The sequence below is a fragment of the Podarcis gaigeae genome (assembly GCF_964106915.1).
Source record: "Podarcis gaigeae genome assembly, chromosome: 5".
NCBI classification, from domain to species: domain Eukaryota; kingdom Metazoa; phylum Chordata; class Lepidosauria; order Squamata; family Lacertidae; genus Podarcis; species Podarcis gaigeae.
The window spans coordinates 97,846,342-97,861,551 of record NC_139681.1 but is presented as its reverse complement, the minus strand read 5'-3'; the positions used below and the strand labels follow the sequence as shown (position 1 = coordinate 97,861,551).

The 15,210-nt window shown below is 50.7% G+C and overlaps 1 protein-coding gene across 10 annotated transcripts in view; it reads left to right on the top strand.

The window, feature by feature from the left end:
* TNK2 (tyrosine kinase non receptor 2) overlaps positions 1–15,210 on the top strand; it is a 115,546-nt gene that overhangs the window by 70,989 nt on the left and 29,347 nt on the right. For all 10 annotated transcript variants that reach the window (XR_014564301.1, XM_083739263.1, XM_083739259.1 and 7 more), the window contains 4 exons: positions 117–394; positions 2,803–2,929; positions 4,549–4,695; positions 6,489–6,583. Coding sequence is in view for 9 of the 10 variants with exons in the window: in XM_083739263.1 (XP_083595389.1) it covers positions 117–394; positions 2,803–2,929; positions 4,549–4,695; positions 6,489–6,583 (647 nt within the window). In the remaining variant the exon portion in view is untranslated. The remainder of the gene's footprint in view (positions 1–116; positions 395–2,802; positions 2,930–4,548; positions 4,696–6,488; positions 6,584–15,210) is intronic.

The window sequence follows — 15,210 nt, the reverse complement described above, 5'->3', positions numbered from 1 at the left end:
CTACCGTTCTATGAATCAGTTCTGGTCCCTGTAGCCGGGCAGCGGCCCTTTTGCCAACCCCGAGTCGAGGGTCCCGGCCTCCGCTGCGCGTGACGTCTTTCTGTCCTGCCTCCAAGGTCACGGAGCTGGCCCCTCTGGGCTCCCTGCTGGACCGGCTGCGCAAGAACCAGGGCCACTTCCTCATCGCCACCCTCTGCCAGTATGCCATCCAGATCGCCCGCGGCATGGCGTACCTGGAGTCCAAGCGCTTCATCCACCGGGACCTGGCTGCCCGCAACATCCTGCTGGCCACCAATGACCTGGTCAAGATCGGAGACTTTGGGCTCATGAGGGCTTTGCCCAAGAACGATGACCATTACGTCATGCAAGAACATCGAAAGGTGCCCTTTGCCTGGTGAGTCAACTGCGCACCATCAAGGCTTTGACCTTTAAAGCCCTTTGTGGCTTAGGGCCCTCGCATTTACGGGACCGTCTCTCCTGGTCTGCCTCACAGAGGACCTTAAGGTCCATGAATAATCACAGTTTGTCCTGGGCCCTAAGGAAGTTAGATTATCCTCCACCAGGGCCTTCTCAGTGATGGCTCCAACCTGGTGGAATGCTCTGTCCCATGAAACCAGGGCCCTGCAGGATTTAACTTACTTCCGTCGGGCCTGTAAGACAGAGCTATTCCGCCTGGCTTTCAATTTGAACTTAGCCTGATCTTTTATTCCCTTTCCTTCCCTCCCTCTCCCTTTTTTATGAAGATTACCCGCTCTCGGATCCTGCAGCTAATTCTCCCCTGGTCTCCATGCTGGCCCAAATAGGACTAATTTAGCCAGCTAGCCCTGGTGATCATCTAATGCTTATTGGATGGATTTCCCCCTAAATTTTTGATTTTTGATTTTATTGTTATTCATGTTTTATACCGTATTTTATGCTGTTTCCTTGCAGCATCAATTAAGTGTTTTAAATTTGTTGTTAGCCTCCCTGAGCCCGGTTTTCTGAACTGGTAAGGGCAGGTATAAATATATATTTTTATTTTTTATTTTTAAAGGCTGGCTTAGCAGAAACCAGGCTAAAAATGATACAGTCGAGCAATGCAACACACACACACACACACACACACACACACACAGAGCACATAACCCAGAAAGGAATCCATAATGTTTAAAATGTTTTAAAATGTTTAAAAGTACTTTCCCCCAAAAAACCAACAGAGTCCTTTTTTGTTGGGAATAAGTCAGACGGAAATTCCCAGGTGTCAGAAAAAGTTATTTATGTATGCCGCTACTATGGCCTGTGTTTTGTTAGCCCCAAATTGGAAAACGAGCGAGGTCCCAACTAAAGAAAAATGGCAGCTTAAACCGATGGAATATCCACATCTTGCAGACTTAACATATAGAATAAGAGAACAAGAAGAACATACGTTTAGAGAAGGTTGGAAAATCTTTATTGATTATATGGGTGAAAATTGCGTACACTTGGCAGCGATAAGATGAACTCAACGGTGTAAACAGGTTTTGATGGATGTAATAATGGAATACTGAACGGTGAAATATGCAGGGATTTATGATATGCAGAATGAACCATGGAAAGAGAAGAACGGAAGTCAATGACGTTTTAAGGTTCTTTAAATGAATATTCTAAATTGTAAAACAGAAAATTTAATAAAATTATATACAGAAAGGAAAACGAAGCCAGGCTGAATTAGCAGCAAAAATATTTCCTTGAAAATGTTTTTTGGGGGGCCCCTGGTCCCCCAGCTCCCCGAAATGGTACCCCAGAATCAAATAACTATATAATTGGGGTCCTGAGGAAGGTGACCCAAAGAGTGTCTTTGCATCTCATGTTCCAGTTTACCTGTGAGATTGCCGTATTATAAGGGCCACAGGTCTGATGCTGTTCTTGCATTCTTAGGAGTGTCCCTAGCTCAACACAACCCATCTCATTCTCTCCCCTTTTATATTAAATTTTCTGTTTTACCATTCAAAATACGTTTTAAACATCCTTAAAATATCAATTACTTCCCTTCTTCTCTTTCCATAGTTTATTTTGCATATCATAGGTAAAGGTAAAGGGACCCCTGACCATTAGGTCCAGTAGTGGCCGACTCTGGGGTTGCGGCACTCATCTCGCTTTCTTGGCCGAGGGAGCCGGCGTACAGCTTCCGGGTCACGTGGCCAGCATGACTAAGCCGCTTCTGGCGAACCAGAGCAGCGCACGGAAACGCCATTTACCTTCCCACCGGAGCGGTCCCTATTTATCTACTTGCACTTTGACATGCTTTCAAACTGCTAGGTTGGCAGGAGCAGGGACTGAGCAACAGGAGCTCACCCCGTCGCGGGGATTCGAACTGCTGACCTTCTGATCAGCAAGTCCTAGGCTCTGTGGTTTAACCCACAGTGCCACCTGCATCTCCTTGCATATCATAGATCCCTGCATATTTTACAAAAAACTAAACCATGCAGTATTCCATTATTGCATCCATCAAAACTTATTTACACTGCTGAATATTTCTTAATGCTGCCAACATTTTGAAGTGTACACAATCCCCCCCCCCAATTTAGTCAATAAACGTTTTCAAATCTTCTTTAAACCTATGTTCTTCTTGTTCACTTATTCTGTATGTTAAGTCTGCAAGCTGCGCATGTTCTGTCAGCTTAAGTTGCCATTCTTCTTTAGCGGAGACCTCGCTCGTTTTCCATCTTGGGGCTAACCAACCCGTCTCATTCTCCACCCAGCATTGTTCTGAATTGCATTATACCTGCCCCCCCCCTTTCAAATTGCACTGACGCACCTCTCTCTTTCCACCTGCAAATCCAGGTGCGCCCCTGAGAGCCTGAAGACCCGCACCTTCTCTCACGCCAGCGACACCTGGATGTTCGGTGTGACGTTGTGGGAGATGTTCACCTACGGACAGGAGCCTTGGATTGGCCTCAACGGCAGTCAGGTACGATCGCGGGAGCCTGGTCTGCGCGGTGCCTCACCTTGTTGTTGTTTAGTCGTTTAGTCGTGTCCGCCTCTTCGTGACCCCCTGGACCAGAGCACGCCAGGCCCTCCTGTCTTCCACTGCCTCCTGCAGTTTGGTCATAGAATCATAGAATCCTAGAGTTGGAAGAGACCACAAGGGCCATCGAGTCCAACCCCCTGCCAAGCAGGAAACACCATCAGAGCACTCCTGACAAGCATTTAGGGGCACCAGGTTGGGGGAAGTCTGGCGTGCTCTGCACAACCTATTGCGCTCTTTAGAGCCCTGGTGGAAGAGAAGCCCTTGGTTTCCCAGTCGGGTTTCCTAATTGTCATTTGAGTCTCCGGCTTCCAAGAGAACCAGCCCCCTACTTGAAGGGCTGCTGGAGAACAGGCCTCTGTTTGAAGGCCTGAATTTGGTTTAAAGGAGACCTACAGTATAGGGGCCTGGACATCCACAGTGAGCACCTCGGCAGCAGACTAAGTAGCCACACGTGGGTCGCTTGGTCCCACTGCAACAAGATCAGGTGCATTTCTATGCAAGTTGCAGGAATTGTTTTGAAACTTTCATCTGTACGTGTAATTCATAGAATCCTAGAGTTGGAAGAGACCACTAGGGCCATCGGGTCCAACCCCCTGCCAAGAAGGAAACACCATCAGAGCACTCCTGACATATGGTTGTCAAGCCTCTGCTTAAAGACCTCCAAAGAAGGAGACTCCACCACACTCCTTGGCAGCAAATTCCACTGTCAAACAGCTCTTACTGTCAGGAAGTTCTTCCTAATGTTTAGGTGGAATCTTTTTTCTTGTACTTTGGATCCATTGCTCCGTGTCCGCTTCTCTGGAGCAGCAGAAAACAACCTTTCTCCCTCCTCTATGTGACATCCTTTTATATTTTTGAACATGGCTATCATATCACCCCTTAACCTCCTCTTCTCCAGGCTAAACATGCCCAGCTCCCTTAGCCGTTCCTCATAAGGCATCGTTTCCAGGCCTTTGACCATTTTGGTTGCCCTCCTCTGGACACGTTCCAGTTTGTCAGTGTCCTTCTTGAACTGTGGTGCCCAGAACTGGACACAGTACTCCAGGTGAGGTCTGACCAGAGCAGAATACAGTGGCACTATTACTTCCCTTGATCTAGATGCTATACTCCTATTGATGCAGCCCAGAATTGCATTGGCTTTTTTAGCTGCCGCGTCACACTGTTGGCTCATGTCAAACTCATGCTGGTAGCTTTGAGAACACCATCCAACCATCTCGTCCTCTGTCGTCCCCTTCTCCTTGTGCCCTCCATCTTTCCCAACATCAGGGTCTTTCCCAGGGAGTCTTCTCTTCTCATGAGGTGGCCAAAGTCTTGGAGCCTCAGCTTCAGGATCTGTCCTTCCAGGGAGCACTCAGGGCTGATTTCCTTCAGAATGGAGAGGTTTGATCATCTTGCCTCACCTTACCTCGTGAGAAGAGAGATGAAATCCTCACAAACGAGAGGGTGCTGTTGTTTTTAAATGATGTGCGCTGGACCTCCTGCGTCGCTCTCCGCGTTGCCACCAAGCTCCTAGGTGGGCTGGGTCCGGCTCTTTCCTGAGCCCTGTTTCCTTTGCCTAGATTTTGCACAAGATCGACAAGGAGGGAGAGCGGCTGCCGCGGCCAGAAGACTGTCCCCAGGACATCTACAACGTCATGCTGCAATGCTGGGCACACAAGCCGGAAGACCGACCCACATTTGTTGCCCTGCGTGACTTCCTCCTGGAGGTATTTGCGAGAGGTGTTTTGAGGGGGTTTTTTTGGGGGGAGGAATACAAAATAATAACAGCTGGGAAAATCAGTGTTAACCTGTGCGCCCAAACTAAATCATGTGTGGAATAATAATAATAATAATAATTTATTTATACAGTGGTACCTCAGGTTAAGTACTTAATTCATTCCGGAGGTCCGTACTTAACCTGAAGCTGTTCTTAACCTGAAGCACCACTTTAGCTAATGGGGCCTCCTGCTGCTGCCGCGCCGCTGGAGCCCAATTTCTGTTCTCAACCTGAAGCAAAGTTCTTAACCTGAAGCACTATTTCTGGGTTAGCAGAGTCTGTAACCTGAAGCATATGTAACCTGAGGTACCACTGTACCCCGCCCTTCCCAGTTCAGAAAACCGGGCTCAGGGCGGCTAACAACAGATTTAAAACACTCAATTGATACAACAAAAAAACAGCACGAAATACAGTATAAAACGTGAATAACAATAAATTCAGAATTCAGAATCAATTTAGGGGGAAATCCATGGGGAATGGGGAACCTTGGATGTAAGCGACCAAACTTGTTTTCTGCTGCTGCAGGGGGTAGGCCCCAAACCAATGGCTTCAAGTTACAAGGAAGGAGATTCCGATTAAATATCAGGAAGATCTTTCTGGCGTTAAGCGCTGTTCGATAGCAGAATGGACCCCCTCAGAAAGAAGGCGGTGGCTTCTCCTTCCTTGGAGGTTTCTAAGCAGAGGTTGGGTGGCCTACTGGCAAGGATTGTTTAGGGGTTCCTGCATTGCAGGAGTTGGGCTAGATGACCACTGGGGTTCCTCCCAACTCTACAGTTCTATGATTCTATGACTCAGAAACCCTTGGAGGCATCTCTTATTTGGGTGTCCTCTGTGCTGCCACCTAGTGAGAGAGAGAGAGAGAGAGAGGCAACAGCCACAGGTTCTATTTTATTTTACAGTGGTATCTTGGTTCTCAAACTTAATCCATTCCGGAAGTCCGTTCTAAAACCAAGGTGCCCTTTCCCATAGAAAGTAATGCAAAACAGGCTAATCTGTTGCAGACTTTTCAAAACAACCTCTAAAACATCAATTTAACATGAATTTTACTATCTAACCAGACCATTGATCCATAAAATGAAAGCAATAGTCAATGTACTGTGCTATAAAACAAATAAGACAGTATTGTAGATGATAAAAATAAAAAAAATCTTTTCTTTCTTACCTGCACTGATGATAGTTATTGTTTGGATGGAGGGCTTTTATCCATTTCCACAGTCAATCAATCAATCAATCCACACAGCCACAAAAACAAATTAACCGAAAAAGCCTCAAAAACAAAAATGCAAAATAAATAGCAAAAACAAAAGCACCAAACCTAATCCGTTCCGGAGGTCTGTTTGACTTCTGAAATGTTCTAAAACCAAGGTGCAGCTTCTGGTTGGTGCAGGCGCCCCGGAAACAATAGCCGACAGCCACATTGGACTTTCAGCTTCCAAAAAAATGTTCACAAACCGGAACACTTACTTCCGGGTTTTCGGCATTTGGGAACCAAGGTACCACTGTGTTGCATTTCGTCTTTTCACATCTTTATCTCACCTTTCCCCCAAGATGGCATGTGTGGTTCTCAGTTAGGGCTGAGAGACTTTGACCCAGTGAGCTGATCGGCGGCTAAGTAGAGATTCGAACTCGGGTCCTTGCCTTTGGCGGGGGGCCAGGGCAGTTTCCCTCCCAGCAGATCTGCAAGCTTTTGGCTGGGTGGTCTCTTTGCTGAGCCTTCACATCTCCCCTGCTTTCCTCCCCCAGGCGCAGCCCACGGATATGCGGGCCCTCCAAGATTTTGACGAGCCAGACAAACTCCATATCCAGATGAACGACATCATCACGGTCATCGAGGGCAGGTAGCCTGGGGCGAGGGGAGGACTGGGCAAACTTTGAGAGGGACCCAGGCGGGAGAATTCTGACCTCGCCTAAGAAGCCTAATGCACCGAGGGCAGTGTGGCCCTATGCGCTTATTCTGCAGGACGGTCACCCAAATCACCTGCTTTGCAAAGGCTGTTTCCGGAGGTTGTTGCGGGATAGCTCAGTCGGTCTCTCGGGAGACTCTTGATCCCAGGGTCGCGGGTTCGAGTGTCACGTTGGACAGAAAGTGTCCCGCATCGCAGGGGGGTTGGACTAGATGATTTTGGGGGTCCCTTCCAACTCTAAGATTCTGGGATTCCACCTGCCAAAGAGTCCCTGGGAAGAGACAGTCTGACCAGGGCATTGGCTCGCAGTTTTGCCTTGGCTGAGATGCTTCGCCGCGGTTGTGCCCGCCCGATTTTCAGAATAGGCGACTTTGAGGGCAAACAGAGATTGTCAAACAGCAACAAAAGCTCCTCTGATTGAAATCGCCCTGGATCATCATAAAATGTGAAGGATGGGTTCAGGAATCTCATGGGGGTCTGTGCTTTGGGAGGGAGGGGGAATGTAGCAGGCATAGCATCCAGTTACATTTGGTTTTTCTTAGCTGGGAGGGTCTTTCTGCTCCCCCCTGGAGTCAGGGGCAGGGATCCTGGCCGACGCAGATGCTTAGAAACTGGGTGCGAGTTTAAATAGGTTTTTAGTCTAGTGCTAGGGATGCGGGTGGCACTGTGGGTTAAACCACAGAGCCTAGGACTTGCCGATCGGAAGGTAGGCGGTTTGAATCCCCGCGACGGGGTGAGCTCCCGTTGCTCGGTCCCTGCTCCTGCCAACCTAGCACTTCGAAAGCACGTCAAAGTGCAAGTAGATAAATAGGTACCACTCCAGCAGGAGGGTAAACGGCATTTCCGTGTGCTGCTCTGGTTCGCCAGAAGCAGCTTTGTCATGCTGACCACATGACCCGGAAGCTGTACGCCGGTTCCCTTGGCCAATAAAGCGAGATGAGCGCTGCAGCCCCAAAGTCGGCCATGACTGGACCTAATGGTCAGGGGTCTCTTTACTTTTACTAGTCTAGTGTTGCTTTAACTTTTCGAAAGTCTGACGTTATCGCTGTTAACTTCTTCACATGGGCTATCTTATTGCCTTATCTTTTTTCGTAGACGGCTTTCAGCTGTGTGTGTGTGTGTGTGTGTGTGTGTGTGTGTGTGTGATGATTTACAATCAAGTGGTACATAATTTTATGGAATACATAGAATGAATTAATACATAAAGCTTTGTGGACGGGATGCTCAGAAAGGCTTCATTTGCTGAAGCTTGGTGTGGCTGGGATTATTCTATGTGGGGTTCTTCGGAGGCATTTTAGCAGAGATTGGGCAGCCATCTGCCAGGGGTTCCTCACCCGTGATTCCTCCATTGTAGCGGGTTGGACTAGATGACCCCATGAGGTCCCTCCTAACCCTACGAGTCCGTGACGGTGCCCTGCCCTTTGCCAGCCTGTGTGCCATGCCAAAGCAGTGCCGCCCGGGCTCTGGAGCGGCCGGCCTCCCTTGCCAGGGCCCCTCTCTGAGTCACTCCTTTCCCCGGAGTGTGATTTCTGCCTTGGCTTGCGTACCCTCCAGTGCTCAGCGAGCCACGTTCTCTCGCACGCCCCTGCTCTGGCTGCCACTCCCTGCCACCCACGCTCACCTGATCCTCATGCCCGCAGAGGAGACGGCACCGGCAGGCTGGCTGGCTGGCTACCCTGGGACGGTTTCCCCACAAGACCTGGCAACCGCAGAAGGGTTTTCCGAAAGTGGCGATTGTCCTGCCCAGGTTGGCAGCAGCCTGGCATGAGAAGAAGCAGGAAGGGGCGAAGGGGGCACCCCTATCCATCTGGATGCCAGGCAACCCTGGAGGTGGGTGTCCCACGGGCACTGGGATGGCCATTGTAAGAACAGGATTTTTAGAGAAAAGGACAATGAGAGAGTTGTATAAATACTATGCGGGGGGGGGCGCTTTTGATGTATTTGGATTTGAGGGGAGTGGGCTGAGATTTTTTGGGAGGGACCCATCGGGTTTCCATTCTCCAGGACTCGCTGTGTGTACCAGTCCTGGCATCTCCAGATTGATTCCTGCGTTGCCAGGGGTTCGACTAGATGACTCTAGGGTTCCCTTCCAACTCTGCTGTTCTGTGATTCAGTGGCAAGGATATCAGGGGGGCAGGACTAGGAACAGGTCTCTTTCTTCCTAATAATAATAATAATAATAATAATAATAATAATAATAATAATTTATTATTTATACCCCGCCCATCTGGCTGAGTTTCCCCAGCTACTCTGGGCGGCTCACAATCAAATGTTAAAAACAGTACAGTGTTAAATATTAAAAACTTCCTTGAACTGGGCTGCCTTCAGATGTCTTTTAAAGATAGGATAGCTGCTTATTTCCTTCACATCTGGTGGGAGGGCGTTCCACAGGGCGGGTGCCACTACCGAGAAGGCCCTCTGTCTGGTTCCCTGTAGCCTCACTTCTCGCAATGAGGGAACCGCCAGAAGGCCCTCGGCGCTGGATCTCAATGTCCGGGCTGAATGATGGGGGTGGAGATGCTCCTTCGGGTATACAGGACCAAGGCCGTTTAGGGCTTTAAAGGTCAGCACCAACACTTTGAATTGTGCTCGGAAACATACTGGGAGCCAATGCAGATCTCTCAGGACCGGTGTTATGTGGTCCTGGCGGCCGCTCCCAGTCACCAATCTAGCTGCTGCATTCTGGATTAATTGCAGTTTCCGGGTCTCCTTCAAAGGTAGCCCCACGTAGAACGCATTGCAGTAGCCCAAGTGGGAGATAACTAGACCAAGAGTTTGCTGAGCACCTAGGGCTGCCTCCTCTGCCAGCTGGAGGAGATGCTCTTGGTCTGCCCCTCCCATCAGCCCCCGCTGATGGGATTTGTGGTCCAGTACATCTGCCTTGCTCAGACGCCCACCTGGAGTCCCGTGTCCAGTTCTGGGCACCACAGTTTAAGGAGGATGTTGACAAACTGGAAGGTGTGCAGAGCAGGGCCACAAAGATGATCAAGGGTCTGGAAACCGAGCCTGATGAGGAAGAGTTGAAGGAGCTGGGCATGTTTAGCCTGGGAAAGAGGAAACCGAGAGGAGATATGAGAGCCATCTTCAAATATCTCGTGCAAGAGGGAACAAGCTTGTTTTCTCCTGCTCCGGAGGGTAGGACTCGAACCCGTGGCTTCAAGTTATAAGAAAGGAGAGTCTGACTAAACATCAGGAAGAACTGACAGCAAGAGTTGTTCAATAGGGGAATGGAATCTCTTGTCAGCTGGTAGAATCTCCTTCCTTGGAGGTTTTTAAGCAGAGGTTGCCGGTAAATCTTTAGCTGTGATTGCTGCATTCTAGCGGGTTGGACTGGATGATCTTTGGGGGGTTCCCTCCCAACTCTACCATTCAGACTGGCAACGGAATGCCAGCGGAAGGACGAAACACAGAGGTTGAGCCCCTTTCCTGCCCCTCTGCGGCTGACTCCATTGCCCAGCTGCAGGCTCGGTCCGTCTCCCCCTCGGAGCAGCGGCCGTGGGCCAGGGCGGGACGGTGTGTCTGCAGGGACCGGCTTTCGCTGCCGCCTGCCTCTCGGTGACTCTTGCTCCTGGGCTGGGCAGCCTTAATTGCAGGGAGTTGGCTGGCAACCAGAGCCAGCGACGAGGGCGTAGCGCTGAGCATTACGTCACGGCCCTGCTGAGTGACAGGGCTGAGCACATAAACAGCCCTTCCTCCCTGCCTCTCTCTCACACTCGGGACGCGGTGGGGAGAGACTCCGGCTTACCTGCCGGCTGGGAGGCTCGCCTGAGGATCCGGCGTGGATTTCTCCCGGGGAGACCCAGCGCAGGTGATGCCTCTGCCAGGGAGGGGAAACCGAGGCCGGTGGGTGGGTGGAACTGCACTGCACCACCGGAGGCAGTGAGAGCTGCTGCTCTCGCACTCGGGTCCTGCTTTGGGGTTTCCCATCGGGGCGTCCGGTTGCCCCCTTTGAGAACAGGCCTTCTGGAGGAGTTGGGTGCCCCCCTTTGGCAAGCCTCTCCTCATGGGGCTGCACATGCACAAGGTTTCGCTGCTGGTTTACCCAGCCGTCGCTTTGCTGGTGGACGTTGCTCTGCAAGGCAGGCAAGCACGCTTTGGAAGCAGGGGTTGCGGGTTCCAGTTCCGCCATGCCGCTTTATTGACGCCAGCCCTGCCTTGGCTCAACCCATCTGTTTGCCACCCCAACCCATTGCTCGGGCGGCGGGGAAATGGAGAATTAATTTGTGACGCTCAGACCAAATGCTTTAGCTGAGATTCCTGCATTCCAGCGGGTTGGACTGGATGACCTTTGGGGGCCCCTTCCAACTCTGCAATTCTCTGATTCAAATGCGAGACGATCTTTGAACGCTTTGTTTTTTCTTTTAAGTGGACTTCCTTTGCATGTTGTTGGTTTAAGACATAGGAAGCTGCCTTATCCTGTGTGTCAGACTATAGGTCAGTATTGCCCGCACGGACTGGCAGCAGTTCTCCAGGACTTCTTTCTCAACCTGACCTGACAATTGGGGATTGAACCTGGGACGTTCTCCATGTAAGGCAGCTGTCCTGCGCCCTGAGTTGCAGCTCTAGGAAGCACGAAGTGCGCATGCCCATTTGCACCCTGCCCTGGTCTCCTGCTCGCCTTGCCTGCAAATGCAGGCAAGAGTTGGCTTAAGACTGTCTGAAGCGGGGAAAATAACTAGCGGGCAGCTCCTCTTCCATTAACTGACCTGGTGCAGAATCTGCCAGGAAGCTCACGTGCCAGTCTTGTCCGGTCTGCTGTCCGCTGTTTGGCTGCCCTTAAGAGCAGATAAGGTAAAGGGTAAAGGGACCCCTGACCATTAGGTCCAGTCGTGACCGACTCTGGGGTTGCGGCACTCATCTCGCTTTATTGGCCGAGGGAGCCAGCGTACAGCTTCCGGGTCATGTGGCCAGCATGACTAAGCCGCTTCTGGCGAACCAGAGCAGCGCACAGAAACGGCGTTTACCTTCCCACCGGAGTGGTACCTATTTATCTAATTGCACTGGCATGCTTTCAAACTGCTAGGTTGGCAGGAGCTGGGACCGAGCAACGGGAGCTCACCCCATTGCGGGGATTCAAACCGCCGACCTTCGGATCGGCAAGTCCTAGGCTCTGTGGTTTAACCCACAGCACCACCCACGTCCCTTTAAGAGAAAATACATCACTTCTTTTGCATTTAGTCCTCGGCTGAGCCTTGGGGGCGGCACGATGGGAGAGCTTTCGCTTTTCAGCTAACCAGAGGCCCCCTTGGAAACTTTGCCTAGTTTACACTCAGATTGGTTCAGAATAAGCCGGGATCGAACTGTGGTTGATAGAAGCATAGAATTAGCAGCTATCTTGTCATTAAAAGACATCTGAAGGCAGCCCTGTTTTGGGAAGTTTTTAATATTTTATGCTGTTTTGCTTTTAACACTTGATTGGAAGCCGCCCAGAGTGACAGGGGAAACTCAGCCAGATGGGCGGGGTATAAATTATTATTATTATTATTATTATTATTATTATTATTATTATTATTATTATTTGTAGAGGGACCCCAGGGGGTCACCTAGGTCAAGGGTTGGCAAGGTTTACCTCGCTTGGGCTGGTTCACTCCAGCGGAGGACCCTCCGTGCGCCGGATCGATTCCAGTGTCTGCATCTGCGCAGATGCGATTTCCAGCACCGCGGAAGCGAGTCCCTGCACTCACTAAGCAGGCGGCTCGGTTCGGGGGTGGCTTGGGGGCCGGTTAAAGGACCCCCGTGGGCCACCTTTGGCCCATGGGCCTTAGGTTGCCGACCCCTGATCTAGCCCAACCCCCTGGAATGCAGGAATAATGATCCCGGCTTGTACATTAACCACCATCCTGGCTTCTACATTCCACCCAGGCCCGGTTGGAAAGTGAAAGAGATGGTTTCCGATTTCCTTGCAGCCCTGCCAGAGGATGAGAGATGGGTGCAAAGAGTTCAGGAGTCCGAAGTTTAAGCACATTAAGGCTAAAAAAACCCACACACCACGGTTCAGCCTTGGTCATCTTGCCGCTGAAGTCATCTTGCCTCGTTTTGTCTCTTCTAACAGGCAGAGGGGTCTCCAAACACGAAACCCTTTAATTGGAGATGCAGAGAATTGAATATATGAAGCTGCCTGTTGGGTCCATCTAGCTCAGTATGGCCTACCCTGACTGGCAGTATCTCTCCAGGGGTTCAGGCAGGGGGTCTTTCCCAGCCCCACGTGCCAATTCTAGAGATGGAGCCTGTTCTATCACCGAACCACGATCCGTCCATCTCTCTCACGCAAACCCCAGAGCCTCACCAAATTCTGCCTTGGTGAGACCCCACCTGGAGTCCTGTTTCCCGTTCTGGGCAGCACAATTTAAGGAGGGTATCGACAAAGTGGAAGGTGTGCAGAGGAGGGGGACCAAGATAATCAGGGGTCTGGAAACCAAGCCTGATGAGGAGCGGTTGAAGGAAATGGGTATGTTTAGCCTGGAAAAGAGGAGACTGAGAGGAGATAGGAGAGCCATATTCACATATCTCAAGGGCTGTCAAATGGAAGATGGGGAAAGCTTGTTTTCTCCTGCTCCGGAAGGTAGGACTCGAACCCATGGCTTCAAGTTGCAAGAAAGGAGATTCAGATATGAAACATTAGCAAGATCTTTCTGACTGCAAGAGCCGTTCGAGAGTGGAATGGGCTCCCTCGGAAGATGGTGGGAACTCATCCATTGGAGGTTTTTAAGCAGAGGGAAAACTGCATTTAACCAGGCCTGCCAGTTAGTGGGTATAAACTACAAGAGCCCTGGCCTTTTTCAGGGCCCCATCTGCCAAGAACCCCAGATTTGGAGCCTATTTGGAACTGGTGGTGCAGTTTCGCAGATGTAGAGATGAGCAGGAGCGCACAAGAGCTCCGGTGATTAATCTGCCCGGTGTATCAGTTCTCGATTATATAATGTGCTTCGGGTCATTGTCTGCCTGACGTGTCTCCATCTGGCTGTGCTCTTAACGTCTCTTGTTCCCTCTTGTCTCCAGCTCTTATTGTTGTTGTTGCAGTTTCTAATTAATCAAATGCGCTTCCTGCCCTGCCTTCTAAGGAACTCAGGGTGCCCCCCCCTTTCCCAGTCATATCACCTGTACAGTTTAATGCAGAAGCAGGGAGCCTTTCGCCCTTCAAGTGCTTCTACTTGCAGCTCCCATCAACACCTGCCAGCAGGTACGATGGGCACTGAGACATAGCTGTCAACCGTCCCTTATTTGGCGGGAAACTCCCTTATCCCAGCGCCGTGTCCCGCTGCTGTCCCTTATTGATGATGTCCCTTAAATTTCCCGGGTTTCAAAGGAAGCAGCTCCTCTCCCTCCCTCCCTGCCGGCCAGGGAGGAGGGAGGCTCCAACTGTGTTGCTTGGCACGTTGCTCACCCAATAAGGAGTCTAAGAACGACTGGGGGGGTGGAGCTTGCATGCCTTCTGCCGATCAAATCGGCCGCCTTGCCTGGGGACTCGCCTTTGCTCAGCGCTTCCCAGCGGAGAGGTGACGGTGGTTTTCTTTGCTGCATCCCCTTTGCCGGGTTGCTGCGCTGTGGGAACCACCGCTTGAGGCTTCGTTTGGCTGCTGGCTGGGCTTTCTGCCTTTGGCTCGGAGGGGCTCAGAAGTTGAACGTACCAGTGCTGGGAAAATCCCTTATTTTGGCTGCTGATCCCTTATTTTTGAGGCTGCTGGTCCCTTATTTTCAAATCTGTAAGTTGACAGCTATGCACTGAGATCCTGCAACACCTGGACCAGCAGACCCCATTGCCCTGCCTGCCGAATTCGGCCCTTTTTTGTGGGAGTGACCATAGCTCAGCCGCAGAGCACACCTGCTTTGCATGCAGAAGGTCAACCACTGGCACCGTTTCCAGGTAGGGCTGGGAGAGGCTCGCTGCCTGAAATCCTGGGAGCCGCTGCTGCCAGCCCGTGTGGGCAACACTAGGTGGACCAATGGTCTGAGTCACTGTGCTCACATTTAAACAAAGCCTCCGTGAGGACTAGGATCTTACGTTGTTTTCATAGGAAGGACTGGCGTTCAGAGGTGGGGCAGCAGAAGACTCCCTGCCTGCACTCCTCGACAGCTGCTGCCAGTCAGAGCAGACAGTATTGAGGTAGATGGACCAAGGGTCTGACTCAGTATAAGGCTATTTGGTTCCGGCTCCGGCTATGGCGCTCTCCACTCTCTTTTCCTCCCTTGCAGCCACGGGGAACAGGGAATGCAGAATTAGCGCCAAAGGGGCTTTTATAAGCAATAAAATAAAATAAAGAATCCAAACCTTTCAATAGCCGCCTGGGCTCTCCAGCACCGTAAATAAGGAGGATTGGATTGCATTGGAGAGGTTGATGTTTTCCAGCTGTGGTTCCTGCGTTTCAGGGGGTCAGACTAGATGGCCTTTGGGGGGTCCCCTTCATCTCTACAGCTCCATGATTTTATGACTACTGAGCAAAGCAACAGTGAGTCTGAGCTGAAGCAGAGAGGCTTAATCAGATTCCCCAGGGGAACTGCGGCATCTTAAGAGGGGAATGGTTAACAACTGAATTAAGTCCGACCGTTTGTTCGTGAAAGCA